Genomic DNA, 19,424 nt, shown 5'->3' with positions numbered 1-19,424 from the left:
TGTTAAACATTAGCAAGAGTTGGTGCAGCGTTAGTTATTCATTATTTAACATAACAAGCATTACAGCAGAAGATTTCCTCCCAAAAATACCTTCCCAGAACTAGATGTAGCAACCTGTTGAGAACAACGCATAGCATAGCATTCATGCAGAGCAAGGAATGAGTTTGGCTTTTACTGTGAAGCAGGTGCATGTTAATGTTGTAGTTTCTATTAACAGCGTAAACATCACAGTGGGTCAGCCATTAACTCCAGCAACCTTCACTCTCTAGTTTGTGCTCACACCTGCTTTCTTACAGCTGTTTTCTGCTACTTCTGTGATTTAGTAGCACTTTGCCCACAGGATACAGTGTGTGTGTGTGTGTGTGTGTGTGTGTGTGTTTTTATTATTTTCAAAAGGGTACTAATTGGCTGTCCAAACCTAAATGCAGGTGTAGGGTAGTATGCCATGTAATAAAAATGAAAATAGTTTTATAGTGGAAAGGATAGTTCACGAGTAAAAATCTGTAATGTCAGTGAGGACCTGCAGACAGGCGTCTGTACTTTTTGTTTGTTTGTTTTGCTACATGTTTTGAATTTGTGATGTGGTATGGATGTAAGAGTCCTTGTGGGAACGCTGTTCAAAACACCGGGGATTGGAAAGATCCTTAGAACCTTTTGCCCATATTTATTACACTGCTCGGGTACTTGGCTGCTGTTTCTTTTTTTTTCTTCTGAATGTGATCAATCAGATAGACAATACCCACAAAAATATTAACATGTATGAGATGGAAAGATTTTTTGTTTACATGCTTCATAGTAAGCCAAAGAAAAAAATGCCACAACAATATGTCCAATAATCAAACTTGAATCTGGTTCAGAAGCTGTGTTTTCCCACTAAGGCAAAAAATTTACTACTGCTGGAGTTAAAACAGTAAGATAAACAAAAGATGAGCCTTCTGTTTATCTTCCTGAAACCTTCCTTGTTCAGAGATCCACTAGGAAAGACGCACCACTCTGAGAAGTGTGAGACGGCGCTCGTAAATGACAAACAATAGAAGACTGAGTGATGCATCCTCCCAAGGGAACATCTTTGACTTAACTCAAAGAGTGAGTGAGCATGCACACAGAGAGTGTAGACTGTTGGAATGACTCAAAATTCAAATCTTTCAATTAGAGAATAGTTTAACCTGCCCGTACTAAAAGGAATAAAATTAAATCAAATTGTTTGCACATCTCTGACTGAACTCCCATTCTAATTTATAGTGGAATAAAAGGGTTGAAACACAGTGACTGATAAGCAGGGTACAAAATTTGCACCAGCCACAAGCCAAATGCTGGTAAAATATGCAGGTGGCAGAAGATTGCTTCCTTCACCAGCCAAAAACAACAATGGTAATCTACTGAGTGGCTGGTAAAATGTGAACATTCACTAGCCTTTTGATAATAAGATAAATGCTGGGCTGATCTCAGAAAGGGGTGGGTAAAAAGAATCTGGCTAATTAAAATAAAAAAAAAAGTATGAAAATATAGAACATCCCTAACTGAAAATTAGTCAAATAACATTTGAACATGCAAGGTAAAATGCATCCCAACAAATCACCAGCTGCTCATTGGATCCACTGAACTGGACTGAAGTTGGCTCCTTGATTCAGCTCAGGTGTGGGTAATCAGGATGTTGCTGGAGGTAAAGACGTCATTCACAGCACTGAAATTATTCCAGTGCAGTTGTCACTCTACAATCTGCTCTTACAGTGTCACAGATGGAAATCCATTAAGATAATCTGCCATTCACAAAAATGAAAAATCCACTCCAGATGGACGCGTAATCCTTTTACCAGTTTAACATAACAATAAATGAATGATCAGTTAGACTTCTCTATATATGGCAGCACAATTTTATGACCTTCTTTTGAGCACTGCTACTACTACCTTAAAATAAGGGCTGATGCAGTTAGCTGCAGTTATACTCTCATGTCCACATTCTGCTTCTGTCGAGGTCCATCTTGTTGTGTGGCTATAGACCTTACAGAGTTTTTAAGCACCACTGTGGTTTTACATTTTATTACTGTCATGCAATTTCTGCATTCATTGAGATACCGATCCAGACAATGTATTTTTATCAAGTGTACCTAATTAACTTTAATTGTATAAGTTCTCCAAAGGACAAAATGAAAACCATTGCTGTTGTCTGCTCCACTGCGGTGCAAGCTGTTGTTTATTCTATTTAGGCTTGACTTAAGATAATTTCTTAGTAAAATAAGTCAATTTAACAACAAAATACTATATGATGACAGTAAACTGGTTTGTGTCCGCAATCTACTGTACATAATGCACAAGATAGGTAGTTTTTCTTCAGGTGCAAAGATTTCAACTTATTTTAATGTCAACTCTGTACAATAACAGGCCTGATATTTGGTGGGGGTGTTGTTATCTAGTGCTTGCTTTTTAAAGAGGAGATAACTGAGGAAAACGCACAATGTTGCCCTGCCACAACAAAATGGAGTGGGTTGGGTGTACCAGCATGACTCAGCCACAGTCAATTCCAAAGAAACTTTTCATCTAAGGCTTATTGATCGTTTTCAAGTTTGTTTGTTTTTTTGTTTTTTGAAAATTCACTTACAATTCACAGTAAAAAAACACAAGACTAGATCCCTTTACTTGCCTATGTAACTATCACATCTCATATCAAGAGCATTAAAATGTTCTATGAAGATGTAAACTGACTGTTAAAGGGACTGAATCAAAGCTGTATTCTGTATTCTGACATGGGCTTTATACCCACCCACCTAACAGTGACATTGAAAGTTACCATACTGCTGCCTGATTTGATGCTTAATTTCTTCAACTCATATTCAATTCAATTCAATTCAATTTTATTTGTATAGCGCCAATTCATAACAGAAGTTATCTCAGGACACTTTTCAAATAGAGCAGGTCTAGACCGAACTCTTTAACATTAATTACAGAGACCCAACAGTACCACCATGAGCAAGCACTTGGCGACAAGGGCAAGGAAAACTGCCTGTAAAAGGCAGAAACCTAGGAAACCCCCCTGGGGGGGTTGGGGGGGGGAAAAAAAAAAAAAAAAAAAAAAAAAAAAAAAAAAAGAAAAAAAACAGTGCCAACAATCATATGCCGTTACTACTATTAGTCGAGACCTCACATACACTATTAAAGGCAGACTATCACTATGTATGCTCTGTGTACACCCAAAATGATGCTTACGCCAGAAAGCTGTAGCCCAGTGGGGCAGTCTGGATCATGAATATTCTAGGATCATGGATTTGGCATTGCAGGCCCAATGCTCATAAACATGTGCGTGTATAAATATGTTTACAGTATATAGAAAAGGAAAAATGTGTTCACCTGCTAACGTTGCCTTAAATTTTGAAGACAACACTTGGATTTATGAACCATGGTGAAATAGCTAGATACATCATTTTTATGCCACTTTTCAGCCTTTACAGGCTTCATGATGGTGTGTTTTCCCCTGGCAACCATCTCTACAACAGGTCAATAGAATTCCCTATGTGGCCTCTGCAATGAAAATAATGCAGAATGAATCACTTGCATATACATATAATTTTAGTGGTCTCCAAAGGCTAGATGTAAGAGATGAGCGTGCAAATGTACGGGTATGATGACGAAATGTGGGAGTTCAAAGTGACATTTTAACATTTTCCTAACTCAGCAGGGATGCAGTTCTGGCATGTCTGATGAATTGTGATATTCTATCATGATATCCTATTGCATTAACTTCAATTTTGCACAGACTTTAATATATTATCCAGCATTTCCTAAAATATTCAAGTTTTTCCTGTCTTTGTCTATCACTTTTTAAATACATTAAAATAACCGTTCGCCCTTCCCATGATCCCCTACAGCTACAGAGATCTTAAACACTTGTGTGGCTTACTCCTCCCTCAGTCCAGGAATGACTCCCTTCATTGATTCTTGAAACAATGATGGCAGGTTTATGGAATATGCCTTATTTTCACTGCAGTGACAGTCTGCACATTCAATACATGGCAGACTACAAGGGAAGTTCCAGATCATTTCCAAATTCTTGGAAAATTTGTTACAGTTACTTAAAAGGAGAGTGGTATTGAAGGAAAAAAATCTCTCTATTCTTGCATTCCTTCTTAACCTATTTTCCAACTCATCTCAGCTTGCCCTGAATTCCTCCACACAACTTCATGTATGTGTGCCACTTCAAACCGTAGCACCTTGTTCGTTGGGCTTTGAAGTTTGAGTGTCTTTTCATATTCAGTCTTCTCTAAGGACATATAAGCATTTCAGGCACATACTTCATGCTCACTTCTTCATCACGACAGCCATCACTGGCTGCACATGTAATTTTACCACTGTGAAAGGTGCTAGCTCCATTCAGGTGTGCCCTATCTCGTGGTGAAGACAATAATTGCCTGTGCTGCTCTTCCCTTTGGTAATTGTCTTTTGATTGAGGTCATCAGGACAATTAAAACCATTGAGGGGTGAAAAGTGGCAGCAAGAGACTTGAGACAGCTCTACTAGGTGGTAGAAAGGATGAACAAAACGTACAGAAGAGATAATTGCACGTCGGGAGACTCACTGAAGTCAGGATAGGACACTGTGGAGAATAGCTTTGTCTACAGTACTTAATCATAGAGTAATCATATGCCTTTTTAAAAGAATGTATTGAAGGTACCTGTATAATGTCATTAGTGATCATTTGAGATTAATTCTCAGTTTTTAAGAAGTTATATGTCAATTGTGTCTTGAATTCACTTAGACCTTAGATGGAATGACACGATGGCATTGCATATTTTATGAACGGAATTTCAGTGCAAAGGCAAAGAGTTGTAGCGGTGAGCCGGGGCCAGGCATTTTGTGGAAGAAGAAGAAGAAGAAGGAGGACCCATCTGTGGGCTCAGGTTTTGATAATTCACAAATCTGGCTGGATTGTTTGTGGAGGATAGTCTGAAGATATGGACAGGCAGTTTGGTGTCAATTGGGAAAAAAATGTGGGAGGAGAATAACAGTGATAGACTTCAGAATTCCTGCCAGCTCAAAGCATCTGAACATTTCTGCTCAACTGGGCCTACATTTTGTTGAAAATGTTAAAGTTTTAAACTTAAGATGGTTGCTGTAGCGACACCATTTGGACTATTACTATTATTATAGTTTGGGTGCAAAGTTTTGTTTATTTTCATGCATGGGAAGGCAGATTTCCTGAGAGGAAGAAAAATAATAACATTGGCAATTCCAAGCTGCCGGTCCCTAAATACTGTCACCCAGCGATAATGACAACATCCACTTTGTTTCTAAAATCTGGAAAATACAATTGGTTGTGTCAGTATGGGGAAATATCTCATGATGATTTGAATCTCTATAAAAATAAAATCGTGGTGGTATGTCAAACAAGACTGGAGATATCATTTCACTTATTTGCTGTGGGCCCCTTAGGCAAATCATTGTAATTTTGTGAAATGTTAGTTCTCCCAAATAGGAAACATCACTCAGCCAAGTTTCGTCAAAATCGGGTCAGTAGTTTTTGGGATGTCGCTTGTGACGAAGGAGACAGAGATGGATAAACTGTTCAAATAATGAGTATGAGTAACTGTTTCTGAGCATTCACACATCGTTTGCCTCAACTGTAACAGCTGAGTGTCAGGTATGAGGCTAGTGTTAGAAAATATGCACTCATCCCCAGGAATTCCTCATGTATCCTGTGACAATGACATTTTTATTTTTTTATCTTCATGAGCCATTCTCTGTGAATGTGTACCAGTGAAGCGTGGGCAGAACAAAGTTGTCTCCTCTGTCTCTGTGTGGGAGATGGTGGTGGATTTGTACTAATACACACTAAATAGTCTGAGGGCGTATGAGTAACATTTTTCAGGGCTTTAAGTTTTCTGGTTTTCTTGCTGTGATGACTTATTGCAAGGATACCAAAAAATAACCTTAATTGTCTGTGTTGCAGACAGTAGCAGCGATCATCAGCTTACACTTTCACTCCAATTTGAGAGGTTTTGGGGCATGATTTGACACAAACTTCTAGACATCCTTTCCAGCTGAATGGACGGTTAAGCATCAGAAGTAGCACTGAGCAGATACATGAATACACCATTTGAAAGCAGCTCACTGAGGCTTTAGGACATAGCACTGATGCTTGTAGTGTTTACCCTAATTACATTTTCACCCCAATTAGATTTTCAGTACCAATTCTGATGAATAGATAGATATATAGATCATCTTTGGATGGAATATAGTTAGATGGGCTACAGTCTGTCTTCACACTCAGTGGAGAACTGTTGCGAGTAGCTCAAAGGGTTCAAATGAGTGGATATTATCTCTCATGGGGAACGTTGATAGCCACTGTTGTTCCATTCTTAGATTGTATGCTTGTAAGCCTCATCAAAAACAATAACACACTGATAAGGAACATTCACGTTGCTCTTGTTAGACTTGCAGGTTGCCTTTATATCAACGTAAGACTGTAACAGACTGAATAGGGTGCAAAATGTTGATTATTGAAAAGTGGCTGTTCGACACTTACGTAAGAATGCTTGTTAAAGTTTATAGATGTTACTAAAAACATTCCTGAAGAGAAATACCACTCTATACAGAACTTACATCATGTTTCAGTTTATTTTGAACAGCAAATTCAGTATCAACGAACACAGCTGTGAGCTCTAAGCTACAAATCTGAACATCAAGACTTGAATCATGATGTCATCAGGTGACCTTTTTGGAGCTGATCCATCGAGACTGAATTAATGAATGATGCTGTGGGCTCAGAGGATTTTCATTTTAAATATTGCATCCAGATGAGTTTTATTTGAATGTAGGGCTTTCAGCTGTGATTCAGAAAACGTCCCCGTGTCCCAGTAAAATCACCATGGGTGCTGTCGTAGTGTCCCAGGAGTTATGTCATTATTCACTGTCTATGAAGCAGCTCCAGGATTAGTTTGATTCATATTCAGAGTATTAAGCTGTTTAGCACAATTAAAGCAATGTGTACATGTTTTAAAGGTGTATGTTCCTTTCAGGAGACAGCAAAGAAAAAACATTCAAACATTTTTTGTGATTGCTGCTTAATGATCAGCAATAGCCTGTTATAATCCATAAATAAAAAGTCATTTGAGGGGACACATTTCTCTTTTAGATGGTGAATGTTCCATGCCAACATTGCTTGCTAGGTATTTTCAGCTAGTCGTGTTTGGCACCTGTGCATCCGTAAATAGTCAAATGAGTGTGTATTATTTTTGTAAGTGGAGAGGGGACTTTTATCTGACAATCCATGTTTTTACCTATTTGCTGATCAACTGTGATTCACACACTCACACACTACACACACACATATGTTGGTGCGCACACTCTACCGTGTTAGTTACCAGGGAAATGGATCTTTAAATGTAAGAATGCAGTAATGTAAATTTGTACATTTGTACAATTGTACATTACCATCATTTGTTTTCCACTTTTTCTCTCTTCACTCAAAAGAAGCAGTTTTCTTGTGTCTACTTTATAAAGAACTAGTTCTAAGAATAGCAACGTTTAAACATTAAAGGACCAGTGTGTAGGATTTATTGGCATGTAGCAGTGAGGTTGCAGATTGCAACAGACTGAATACCACTCGCCTCACCCTCCCTTTCCAACCGTGTAGCTGAACCTGCGGTGGCCACAGACCCGTGAAAAAACATGAAAGGCCCTTTTCTTGAGCCAGTGTTTGGTTTGTCTGTTCTAGGCTACTTTAGAAACATGGCAGTGCAGACTCTGTGGAAAAGGTTTGGGCAGCAGCTCTGTTATCTCAGTTAGCTGTGCAACACACGCTAGTCCACTTATGGGGGGCATCCCATAAGTGGACTAACGTGGCGAGAAGGTGGCAAGAAGGTGGTTAGGCCTTACTGAACAAAAACACAACTTTATAACTATTAGGGATGTCAGGTTTTTTTAGCCCCCGATCCGAGTCATTTAACATTGAGTATTTGCTGATACCGAGTCCTGATACGATTTTTAGATAAGCACAGTGCAAACTTCAAGAACATTACAGTTATTAAAGTCAATCCAGTGTATATGTTTGACAATTAAATAGCTCTTTATTGCATCAAGAAAAAAAACCTGCATCTAAGCTGTTCCTTAATGTTTTTGTTTTTTTACACAAGAAAGTATAACATAACATACCCTCTGTAATCTTTTTGTCGCTGTGTGGGGGGACTTTCTCTCCAGAGTGTGGTTATGTAGGACGTCGTGGTTGTATTGCTGTCTCTGCTCTGAGCAGAAACTCTGCAGCGGACGGGGCTGCCTCTGCTCTCACACTGACACAGAGCTCAGAGTGGAGAAAAGAGACAGAGAGAGTTGACGATGACTGCACCATACATTCCAAGCTTTGTGAGTAAAAACAGCTGTGGGACAGCTGACGTAAAACGAAAGATCGGACCGGATCAATAAAGCTCAACATAGCCCATACCGATAAATTAAAAAATGCCTTGATTGGCGCCATCATTGAGAATGGATTGGGACATCCCTAATACCTGTTAAAGGATTTTGGTGAAACTAGCAATAAGGGGCAGTGAATTTGAAGAATTTACTGTTTATCAGACCACAAATTATACAAGGATTAGGTTGGAAAAACAATAAATGGCCGGAGCATTGTGTTTCTAGGGGCCAGGTCTCACTGTTTAACTGTACAGAGACACTTGATTCACAGGTTTTGGTGAAACTGGATCATATTTTATGGGTAAAATATTTTCTGTTTGTCCCTCTGATGTCCACTGGCTGCTCTCATCAAATGCTAGTGATTTACTGAGTGGACAATACTTGCTGCTAACTGTTGCTAGCAGTAGCTGCCAAAAGCTGCCAAAAGTTACCTAGCAGATAGTTGATGTATTAGCTGAACCCGGTTCCGTTAACCGCTGGCCCACCTCCAATTCTAGTGCCTATTCCGGCGCCGGTCCCTGCCAGCATTCCCCATTAGCATCCCCATAAATCTTACACGCTGGTCCCTGAATCAGACATTCCCATTACACTGCTTAGCGTTCAAGGCAGTTTCATTGAAATGTTCTTTAGATTTTGCTTTCAGCATTTAGTACATGCTCTATAGTAGAGGTTTGCATTAATGCAGGCCTCCCACTGGTCTATCTGGTCCCGAATCAGTTTTGAGTGGCGTGGGTATGTTTTAATAGCTGCGGGCAGTGATGTTGGAATGCTGTGGGTATAATGAAAAAATAATGAAAGTAGTTGACATGGAGATTGTGGGATATTTAATTGATAAGCTGGACCCCAGTCAGCCATAACCAGAATGTTAAAATGATGGAAAAACAAAAGAATCTGTGAAAATATGAAAAGTGGTACCATAAAGTTCGAATATATATCAATATATAATATATAACGAATGAATTATGCAGCAAATTAATTTCACATCCCACTGTTTGCATGAAATTGGCTATTCTATAATTTCGGTTGCATATCATTTTCTGAGAGTGTGTTTCGGATCTGACCACAGTCAAAGAGTCTATTTCCCACAGTTTAAGGGAACAATGGTGAAAATCTAAAAGACATTACCGAGCAGAATGTATAAATGTGCAGCGAACAGGACCCAATCTAAAACAAGGTGAACAGTGACATTGCTCTCAGATTGGCTGCGTTGGCTGCATTCACCACCTGCTTCTACAACACCTTTGATGTCTTTATAGATGCTGTTTACCTCACCCTCAGGCTACATGCAGTTTCTAAGCAGACAGCTCATCAAGATGAGTGACAAGTGAAGGAGTGGGAACTTGACCAACTGAGGGGGTTGATAGTGGGACAAATGATACACTACCCGACTCCAAGCCAAAAGCACAAAGGTTGCATACTATAGCTTTAATTCTAATTTTAACCTAGTGTAGATGTTTTCCTAATTCTCACACAGCTGCTTAGTATGAGAGCTCAGTGAAAGTTACTCATCTACAGTGTTCACCCATTTTGTCTTCCAGTCCAGGGACTGAAAATGGTTCCGGTCACAAGCCCAGTTCTCAAACATTCACCATATTCCCCTGCTGCACATGGTCCTTTTTTATTAGTTGTTTTTAAGAGTTTGCTGTGGCTTTAACAAGACCTAGCTAAAGGTTAATTTAAAAAAGATGTCCTATTAACAAAGGGCTTGTTTTGGTCAAAGGAGTGAAACTGTGGCGAGAATAATCCCCCGTATTATCATGTTTTAACTTCATCCCCTTGTGCTCGGATTAAAACCTCCAGTGTGTGTAACGAGACTCATTCTAAAGGGCTTAGTAGTTTGTATAGGCTGAAACACAAATCTAAGCAGTGTTTGCTGTGTTTTTTAACTGCACATCTGAAAAAGGTCCTTTGATTTTATTATAATTCTATTTGCATTTCTGTAAAGTATTATTTTTTCTGAGAAATACAGATAACGTATTGTACAGTTTGACTGCTCCTGTGTCTAGACATATAATTTTCTTAATTATCATGCTTGTTGTTTAAGGATGGCCACTTTTACTGAAAGTCAAACAAGGTCCAAGGCTTTTACAACACAACAACAATAGACACCTGACATACCCACTCAAAACTTATTTTATGAACTACTTCTAATAACACAGAAGCCAAATATTTACCTGCAGTATCAACTTGTTATTGACTAATCACCATTTTAAAATATGTGTATATATTTTTAACATTACATTAAGCGTCCTATCAGAAAGCAGCTGCTTTATAACAATGGCTGCCATAACCTTGCTTTACTCTGAAGTTCTGCTGCTACCACAGCCATGGAGGAAGAGTCACACAGATCTAACCAGGCATGGAGCTGGCAGAGTAACTTAACTTAAAGGTAAAAATCCACTCCAGCTCTTGTTTGAACATGATGACATCTACAATTTCCTTAACATTTACAGATGAAAGTGTATGTGTCGAAGGGGACAGAGAGACCCTGTATTGTGTGTGTCCAAGTGTCACTGTAAAATGAAGCTTTTGAAGTAGGTCAAGGTATGCTTGCGGGTGGCTCTTCAAATGAACTCTGCTTTACTGGCATGTGGTACTTCTGTATCTGGTTTGTTCCAGGTCCGTGTCCACCTATAGGCTAATTGATCGTTATTGTACTATTATTGTACAATATTGTAGGCCTAATTAGTTGCACAATTTCCATTTTTTACTGCATTACAATGTATTAGATATACACAAAAAATAATTCAGATATTTGTATTAGTAGAGCAAATGCTAACAGGGATTTGTCTTGTATGAAATATCTGTAATATACACCCAAGTCTTCATGTCTCAGTTGCCACAAATCAATGAGCAAGCGCAGTAGAGATAAGTATCATAGAGAGCAGTGAAGTGTCATTCACTCACTGCCTCTTACACATATTTTTAGGATGGTTATATTCAAATGATTACAGAGGAGAAGGCGGATGTTTGTTTCTGCTAGTTGTGCTGCTTCTGTTGGTACAGATGCTACTACAACTATGCTATGACTATCATTACCACTACTGTAATCACTACTTCCTCTACCACTTATTACTAGCACAAATTACACGGTATGGGTTTCGGAAAAAAAACAAAAGCTAGCGCCGGGTTACGTTGTTTTATCATTTTATTTGCTTCATGTACGTCATAGAAATACACAAAGGGCCATTTTTATTAAATAAAAATGTGATAAGATCGAACAATAAGCTCATGAAGGAGAACAGCAAATTGCACAAATGACAAATAATTTCCTTTGATCTTTTTTGTCTACTTGATTACTGTATGTGCTGTAATTTAACACAGTTTGTGTGTGTTCGCGCGTGTGTCGGCAACTCAAGTGCTGCACTCTACAAGATGGCACTGATTAAATTTCTGGTCTCATCCTTAGATATACTTGCCTTTCTTGATGCACAAGATGTATGCTAATTGGAATTGGTGACAAGGTGAGACAAGGGTGTGCGAAAACGATAATTACAATCAAGATCTAGATTTATCTGGGTATTACATTTGTCATCATGGCTTTCGCTTGCCTTCATGACTCAACCTTTGTTGCTCTAATACGTTTGTACAACAAATATCTTTGTGTTTAAGCTTGAATAGAGAAACAGGCTGGTCGTTGAATAATCTGTAACAAGAAGCTATACATGTATTCCAGCACTCACACTGCAGTGTATGTGAACATTCATTCAATTTTTACGAGACTGTCAGAAGCACATGCCACTGCCTTGTATTGTCCTGAATAATACTGTTACAAGTGGCTGATGAGAGGACAGCTACTGTGGTGATGTTATTAGGTGATTTGGTTTATTGAAGCTCGGCCTGGCAAACGATGTCTGCATTTGTTTTTATGTGTAACACGCCCTGTGGAGACAAACACAGCCATGAGACCAAGCAGAGGCAGCACATTCCGAACTGTCAGTGCACCTTGTGGCACCCTGCACACTACCTCATTAATAACCATCTGGCTGGGCTGTGATTGCCTGGACAGAAGTGTGGCAGAATCCAGCTCTACAGCCCCCGACTGTATATAGCACACACCTGGAGGGTTGCAGGGTACTATTGAGAGTATTCAAATTTGGATAATTTCTGTCGATTTAATTGATGGATTGTGTATGTCTTATGTTTATGCTTTTCTTGTGGTTTCCTGTCTTTTATTTCGTGTTTCGTTGGCAGGTGTTCCTACCTAATTGAGCCAACTTTTTCATGCCATCATGCTCTGAAGCCTATATGCTTTGTGTGGGCTTGTCTCTTGTGAATCAAAAACAATTCTACCAATTTATTTCTCTCTCGTATAAAGTATATGGTTGACTGGAAAGTGAAATCTGAGTCCACAAATGACATGTCTGCCAGAGTTCTGTGAGACACTGAGCAGTCAAGTAAGGTGAACTTTAGGTTGTCTGAGTGCAGACCAACTTTATTTGATATACACAAGGGACCCATGTTCTCTCAGAATCCTAAATGCTTGACAGTAGATGAGAGATCCCTAATCCCAGTTACTGTAATGCAGGTAACTAAAGATGTAATATTTCCACAATAATGCCTGTTCTCTAAAGATTTTGTCTTATGTGCAGTTGCAATACACTTTATTTTATACCTGTGCGACTTATAGATTATTATATTCTTTTTTTTTTTTCATTTTCAAAACTGATACCATAACAATGAGTATCTGTTCATTTCAATATTGATTGGATTCCTCTTCTCTCTTCCCTGAACTGTAAATTCATATGCACCTTGCTCGTGTGTGAGCCATGAAACGTTAAGCTTTAACGTCAGACTCTGCATTGTGCTGTCAGACTGACGCCTGAGCAATATAACTAATGGAACTGTTAGATAATCAGGTGTGTGTTGATATGCTGTACATAGGATGTGTTTGGCTCTGGAATAAATTATAAAATGCATTCCAGATCTTATGAGAATTCTATTATCAAATGTTAAAGATCTCTAAACATAATAATTCTAAACACAATTGGCAGTGTTCCAGATTGGAAGCAAGTGAGGGATCTTGTCCTTGTTGCAGGGCTAGCATGTCAGTCAGCTTCGAAAGAAATGTTGCTTTCATTTCAGAATTCATGCTGAAATGACTTCATATGATCATATAGCAGCAATATGGCAATGTACACAATATGGCAATGTACACAACACAGCATTTAATTTCATCATATGCATCAATGAAATCTTGCCTTTTGGAATTGTGTCCACCTTTATTACGGTCTCATTTGAAAAGGATAAACTTGGTCTTACTTTCCAGAGTTTTATGACAATACTAGGTTTGGTGTGAACATGGACAGAACTTTGTCTTCTATTCTGCAAAAATACACGGCAGGCCAGAGATGATCAATCAGAGGAGCTGCTGATGGATTCCTGTAGGAAGAGTTGTGTTTCAGACTCCAGTTACCAACTGTGGGCTGATGTGGAAGTTGTTCAGTCCAACATGTACCCAGGGGTTTGTATGACAACAAGCTGACCTATGCAGCCAAGAATAAAGTGAAGTGCTGAAAAGGGACAGAGAAGGCGTCCTTCCCTGAGGTGATTTGTGTGTTTAATAGGCTTCTGCTCGTGTTCTGTCACACTGCTATGGTATGTTATATTTCTATACTCCTGTATGCAAGTAAGCTGAAAGGGAGGTCATAGTTAGGTGAAGGAGGGTGAGGCCCTTTTTCAAAACAGAGCAGTTTTACCAGTCTGCAGACAGCTGTCTAGACGGCAGACCTTCAGCTGTTTAATTCTTTGCATCGGTGAACAAAGAAATAGCCACATAAAGTGCCATTGTAAGTTTTTAAATGTATTTCCAGCTGTAGAGAAAAGGCTTACATTTACAGGGAAGAGCAGCTGATTACAAATGGCAAACAACCTGCAAAAAGACAGCAGAAAACTCCTTTTATTACAAGGAAGGAAATGGATCATTGTGTTTGTTTATCTCTCTTTCTGTTTTTCTTTCTCTCTGTCTCTCAATAACAGATAGCCTAATTGCTAAGTCACTAATTGTTTAACCCACTAGTACATCTGCTGGTGCATTCTGGGAGGATAGGGAGCAAATGAGGTGAGGCAAAGACAAGGAGGCATAAATGATGAATGTGAGACGACTCCTGCTGGATCTGGACATGCTTCCTGCAACCCTCAGAGCTGTCTGTGCCACTGCATTAATGATCTAAATGACAGAAAACTTAAATGAAGATGAGAGAGCCAGTTAGAGAGATAAGAGAGGAAGAGAGTGAGAGAAACAAAGACAGGGAGCATACATTGAAACATGTTGATAAAGAGAATGAAAATATCACATAAATGGAGAAGTACTGCAGTTGTGGAGATGAATGGTGCTGAAGGAGAATAACAAGGTCAGCAGATCTTACTCTCTTTATACTTTAGGCCTACACTTCCAATTAGCATTGTTTGCAAATAGAATGGCATCTATAGTTTCAGGTGCCATCCTTTATACACATTTTCCTCTGAATATCAGTGTTATTATTGTGGCTTTAAGGCTATATAGGTCAGGTAAAGTGATTGTCAACATAGATTAATTGAATAATATGTTGTATGTGGTTGTTGCACAAGTAACTCATACAGTTGTGAGGGTGTGTGGATGAACGTCATCAGTGAAGGGCTTCGCTTTCATGTGAAAAGAGGTTTTCTAATTCAGTGCGCAAGGTTTATTAAAATGCACAAAAACATAGCAACAGTGACAATGCTTTAATCCGCTGGTGTAACGAATCCAACCACAGGTTAAACTAACCACAAACTGTTGAAAATGAATGATTTGGTATGTCTGGTATGAATGCGAGAATATGCTCCTGATATAGAAATATAATATAGTATAGAGGGTGTCCTGATATAGAAAACAAAATTAAAGGAGGACATTTACTTTAGTTTTTGGGACACCTTGTTGTTTTTAAATGCTTATTTTGTATTTATACAAAACATACATGTAATTCAGAGAGTCATTTATTCACAGCACCATCAACTCATTCCTCAGTTTAAGGACTAGTCACAATGTGTATTTGGAGCATACATGTGTTAGTTTGATACTCTGTAAACTAAACATGAGAAAATGTGTGCGTGTTTGGGAATGTTTGTCAGGAAGATATTTTAATATCTTTAAATATGTATCTGGTCAACATCTTTAAACTTTCATTTGTTCTGCCGGTGAGAAGAAAATGTTAGGAATAAGAATAAACTCTGCAAATCAGCTAAGCAAACACTGAATACTTGCTCTAGTTTTTGTGTATAAAGTAAATGAACAGTATGCATGCATTTACTGACAGTTTACTGACAACCCATTTTAGAGCCTAGTTAGTGCTATGGGTGCCAGCCACAATCTGATTGATTCCATGAAACGTGTGATTTTTCTAAGCACAAGACCTGCAACAGTAATGAAGTAGGAGGGGGACTTTTAAGCTCTATGATAGAAGGCAGACAATTAGAATGTGTGAGAACCCAGGAAGGGATGGGAACTGACAACACAACACTATACTGCCTATGTTAAATATTTAGAAATGATATTTTGTATGGCATTAATGTTTTTGTACCACACACAAGTACTATAAATAACAAATACACAGGCTCTGTTGACATCACAAGCTTCTCTTATTTTTTTCTACACCAATTACTGCCCAGGCAACAAAAACTGCTGTTCCACGGGAATCTATGTTTTGCACAGTGAGATCACAAGAAACCTATTTTATTATTTTAATAATTATTATTATATTTTCTTTTAGTGATCCAAAATGCAAATAAGTGATTTAGTGAGATTAGCACAGTGAATTGTATGAGTGCAGACCAACTGTGGATTGACAGCTGTTGAGTTCGACCGTGTGATTTTGGATGTATGTGATAATTAAAGGTTTATCTTCCCACCAGTTAATGTTCTCTCTTTCTGTTTGCAGGCACAGCTTTAATGAAGAAGCAGACCTGCTAACATTCTCGCAGAAGGGACCCTCTTAAACAAGTATGGGGTCACCATGGAAACCATTTCTCCTCCTGTCTGTCATCAGTGGCCTTTCAGGTGAGACATTCAAAAGGTAGCGTTCAAAGATAATAGTAGGAAATAGTTGTACAGAAAATTCTTCATAACCACTGCTATGAGAAGAAATGGTACAGTACGCAATGAAATCTACTGTAATGATATTGCAGTTGTAAATGTTACACAGCTGGGAGAATGATCATTTATGGGTGTGAGAGGGGGCCTGTGTCCTTTCATACTTGTAGAAGATGAATCCGCATCTTTGAAATGATGAATTTTGCACTTAAATCTGAGAAGAAGTGAAGATGCCATGGCTCATTGAGCATTCCTATTCTGTTAGGCTTTAGAGTCGCAGTTATTTGACAGGGGTTTCCACACCTTTTCAGTAAAGGTCTGTGGTGGCTGTAAACAACAGGAATGCTCAGAAAAAGCACCAGCCAGTAATAAGGCTACATTACTGCTTTAGTTTCAGAGTCCTGTTTGCATGACATTATTTGAATAGCAGGGTTGATTGGCATGCTAAATATTAATTGATTATTGAATTAATTTGATTAAATACTTCCCCACATAATAAAGACAGAAAAATGCATAATATGTAAATATCTTTTTTTCTTTAATGTATTTAGTGAGACCAGTAGGAATCAAACCACAGCATAGCAGGGCTCTGTTCCATCCACTGAGTTGAGTTTTCTGGTAGAATGTCTTCACTAGTGTGATTAGCAGCCAATGCACAATTTTAAGTTCCAGATCAAGAGCCTCCCTTGGTCAGTCGAGAGCATATGTTTGCCAGTCTAATGGATTCTGCCTTTTTGATGGTTCTTTTAACCCACCAGAGCAAGGTTCGTGCACTCTGTGGTACTATCCGACCTTCGTTTCTGGGAGTCAAACACTCAACGTTGACCTTAGTCGCCTGCTCGTTAGACCATACTATTAAATGGAAACAGCTATTTCTTAACTTTTGATCCCTGTCTTAACTGTGAACATTTAGAACTTTAGAGGTTATATTGTACAGTTTATATACTGTGTATATATATTAGGTTGGATAAGCAAGCTGTCATAAAAGGTAGGTTAATGACGTCCTACCTTCCTTTACCTAATATTGAAGCATTTTGATAGGTGACATTTAGCATACCACAGGTTTACGGCCTGCTGTGTTGGGTTGATGTTATGGCAAGCATTGGGCTCGGCTCCACTATAGCATGTAAAGAGCAAAACCGGTAAAAAGTACAATTAAGGTTTTTCATTGTAACCCTAGTTTATGTAATCTCTAACATTGTCATACTGCTGCTCTTTGAGTCAGTAACTTTGAGGATACTGGCCTTGGCTAAGACAAAATTTGGTGTTCATACAACTATTTTGGCAGGCCACATTGTGCATGTTGCTATGATTCATTTCCATCTAACCCTGCTGAATTTATTGGTACTTCAAAGGGAAGAATTATTTTCTCATAAACAGTTTTTTTAGGCAAATGTGTTTAGATGTTTTATTCCTTCAATTGTGGTCCATAAGGTGTTTTACTTTCAAGAGCGTGTAAATCTGTGTTTTTATTCACATACTCTATACTTAATTTGTTGTACACCATTGGGTACAACAAATTAATTATCAAGTATGTGAACACTGGGTAGTAATCAGTAGGCAAATTGAAAGGACCAAACTGCATCCCCTGTTTGTTTGAATATGTTAATCTAGTCTGCCTGACTCATTCATGCTTTATCTGCCTCAGTTTTGTGAAAGTTAAGTGGAGTGAGTGACAGACTGACAGACTGGAGTAAGTGACAGACTGACAGACTGGAGTGTAGCAAGAATAGTGAACTAGTAGTCAGAGCTAACCAGCTATGTGCTGCTGCTGTCAGATGCTCTGTGTCTGTGCTGGAAACTTATAGAGTCCGCTGGAGCTTTTACAGTCACTAAAAGCACATTCATTGCAGTTTTGTGTTGTGCAAGCTAACAGTTGTCTTGTCGCTAAGCTAACAGCTCAGACAGGCTACCTCTCCAGTATGTGTTGTGTGTCTTTGACTGTGCATGGGATAAAGGTAAAGACTGCAGTCCAGTGGTGCTTCGAACAAGTCTGAACCACTGCACCAACATGGAAAAATACTAAGTAGAGTGTTAGCAGAAAATAGCATGAATTCTTAATGATTTTTCTCAATCAGCATACATTTGTAAATGAGAACAACACTTTCACAGAGGCTGGAGGAGGTGGGTTGCACTCCTCTGATTAGAGGGCGTTAACACTCTTTTTTTATATAAATGTCGACATACAGTAGTCCCAAACAATCAACTATATCTGAGCATTGGCCTTGCAAGGTTCACAGGGCTTTGCAACAGTAGATGGCGTGTTGAGCCTTTTTCAATCCATGAAACACCAACTGTCGTAAATTTGGTAAGAATTTCAGTATTTACAACAGCATTGGTGTGCTCAGTACAGTCATATAATCTAGTTTACAGCTCAAAAAACATGTTTAAGTGTGGAGTACCTCTTTAACTTTGCTGTGTATTAATAAATCCAGTGCTGTAGTAGTAGATGGATTTATAATTTCACCCTCTTGGATCTAATATTCTCTAAACCAAATATTATACATAATCACTTCACTATACCATATGTAGCCTATATATTCTATGGAGTGGTGTCACCTTCATGATTAAATTGACAAGTAACCACGTTTAGTCACAGGGGAGTGAGAGGATCGCACTGCTGCCTGTAGTATTCCTGTAATATTCCTGTATTTCTATGATTCATTCAGTAGTGTCTGCTGCTGAATATGCACCCCCATACCAAGCCACCTCTGTAACAAAATATTTTAGGGGAGACATGACTACAGATATAGCTTTTACTATAGTGTTAGGGTAGGTAGACGTGAATGTCCAAATGCACTGGTACAAGTTATTTATTTTTCAAAATCACAACCGAACATTATATAATAATAAAACCCAGCCATCATCACCTGTTAAAAATTAGCAAGTCGTGGCTGGTAGTAGTCATATTTTCTTGCATAGATGATATAACAAGCAACAATGTAGTATAAACATAATAGCAGAGCTGTTTTAG

The 19,424-nt window shown here is 38.6% G+C and overlaps 1 protein-coding gene across 5 annotated transcripts in view; it reads left to right on the top strand.

The window, feature by feature from the left end:
* Nucleotides 1–19,424, top strand: part of cntn5 (contactin 5) — a 96,495-nt gene that overhangs the window by 10,928 nt on the left and 66,143 nt on the right. For all 5 annotated transcript variants that reach the window (XM_051398143.1, XM_051398146.1, XM_051398145.1 and 2 more), the window contains exon 2: nucleotides 16,299–16,417. In XM_051398143.1, coding sequence (XP_051254103.1) covers nucleotides 16,363–16,417 — 55 coding nt within the window. In that variant the 5' untranslated portion in view covers nucleotides 16,299–16,362. The remainder of the gene's footprint in view (nucleotides 1–16,298; nucleotides 16,418–19,424) is intronic.

Source organism: Dicentrarchus labrax, unplaced genomic scaffold (genome assembly GCF_905237075.1).
Source record: "Dicentrarchus labrax unplaced genomic scaffold, dlabrax2021, whole genome shotgun sequence".
NCBI classification, from domain to species: Eukaryota; Metazoa; Chordata; class Actinopteri; family Moronidae; genus Dicentrarchus; species Dicentrarchus labrax.
The sequence above is the reverse complement of the archived record's forward strand: the minus strand, read 5'-3'. Positions and strand labels throughout refer to the sequence as shown.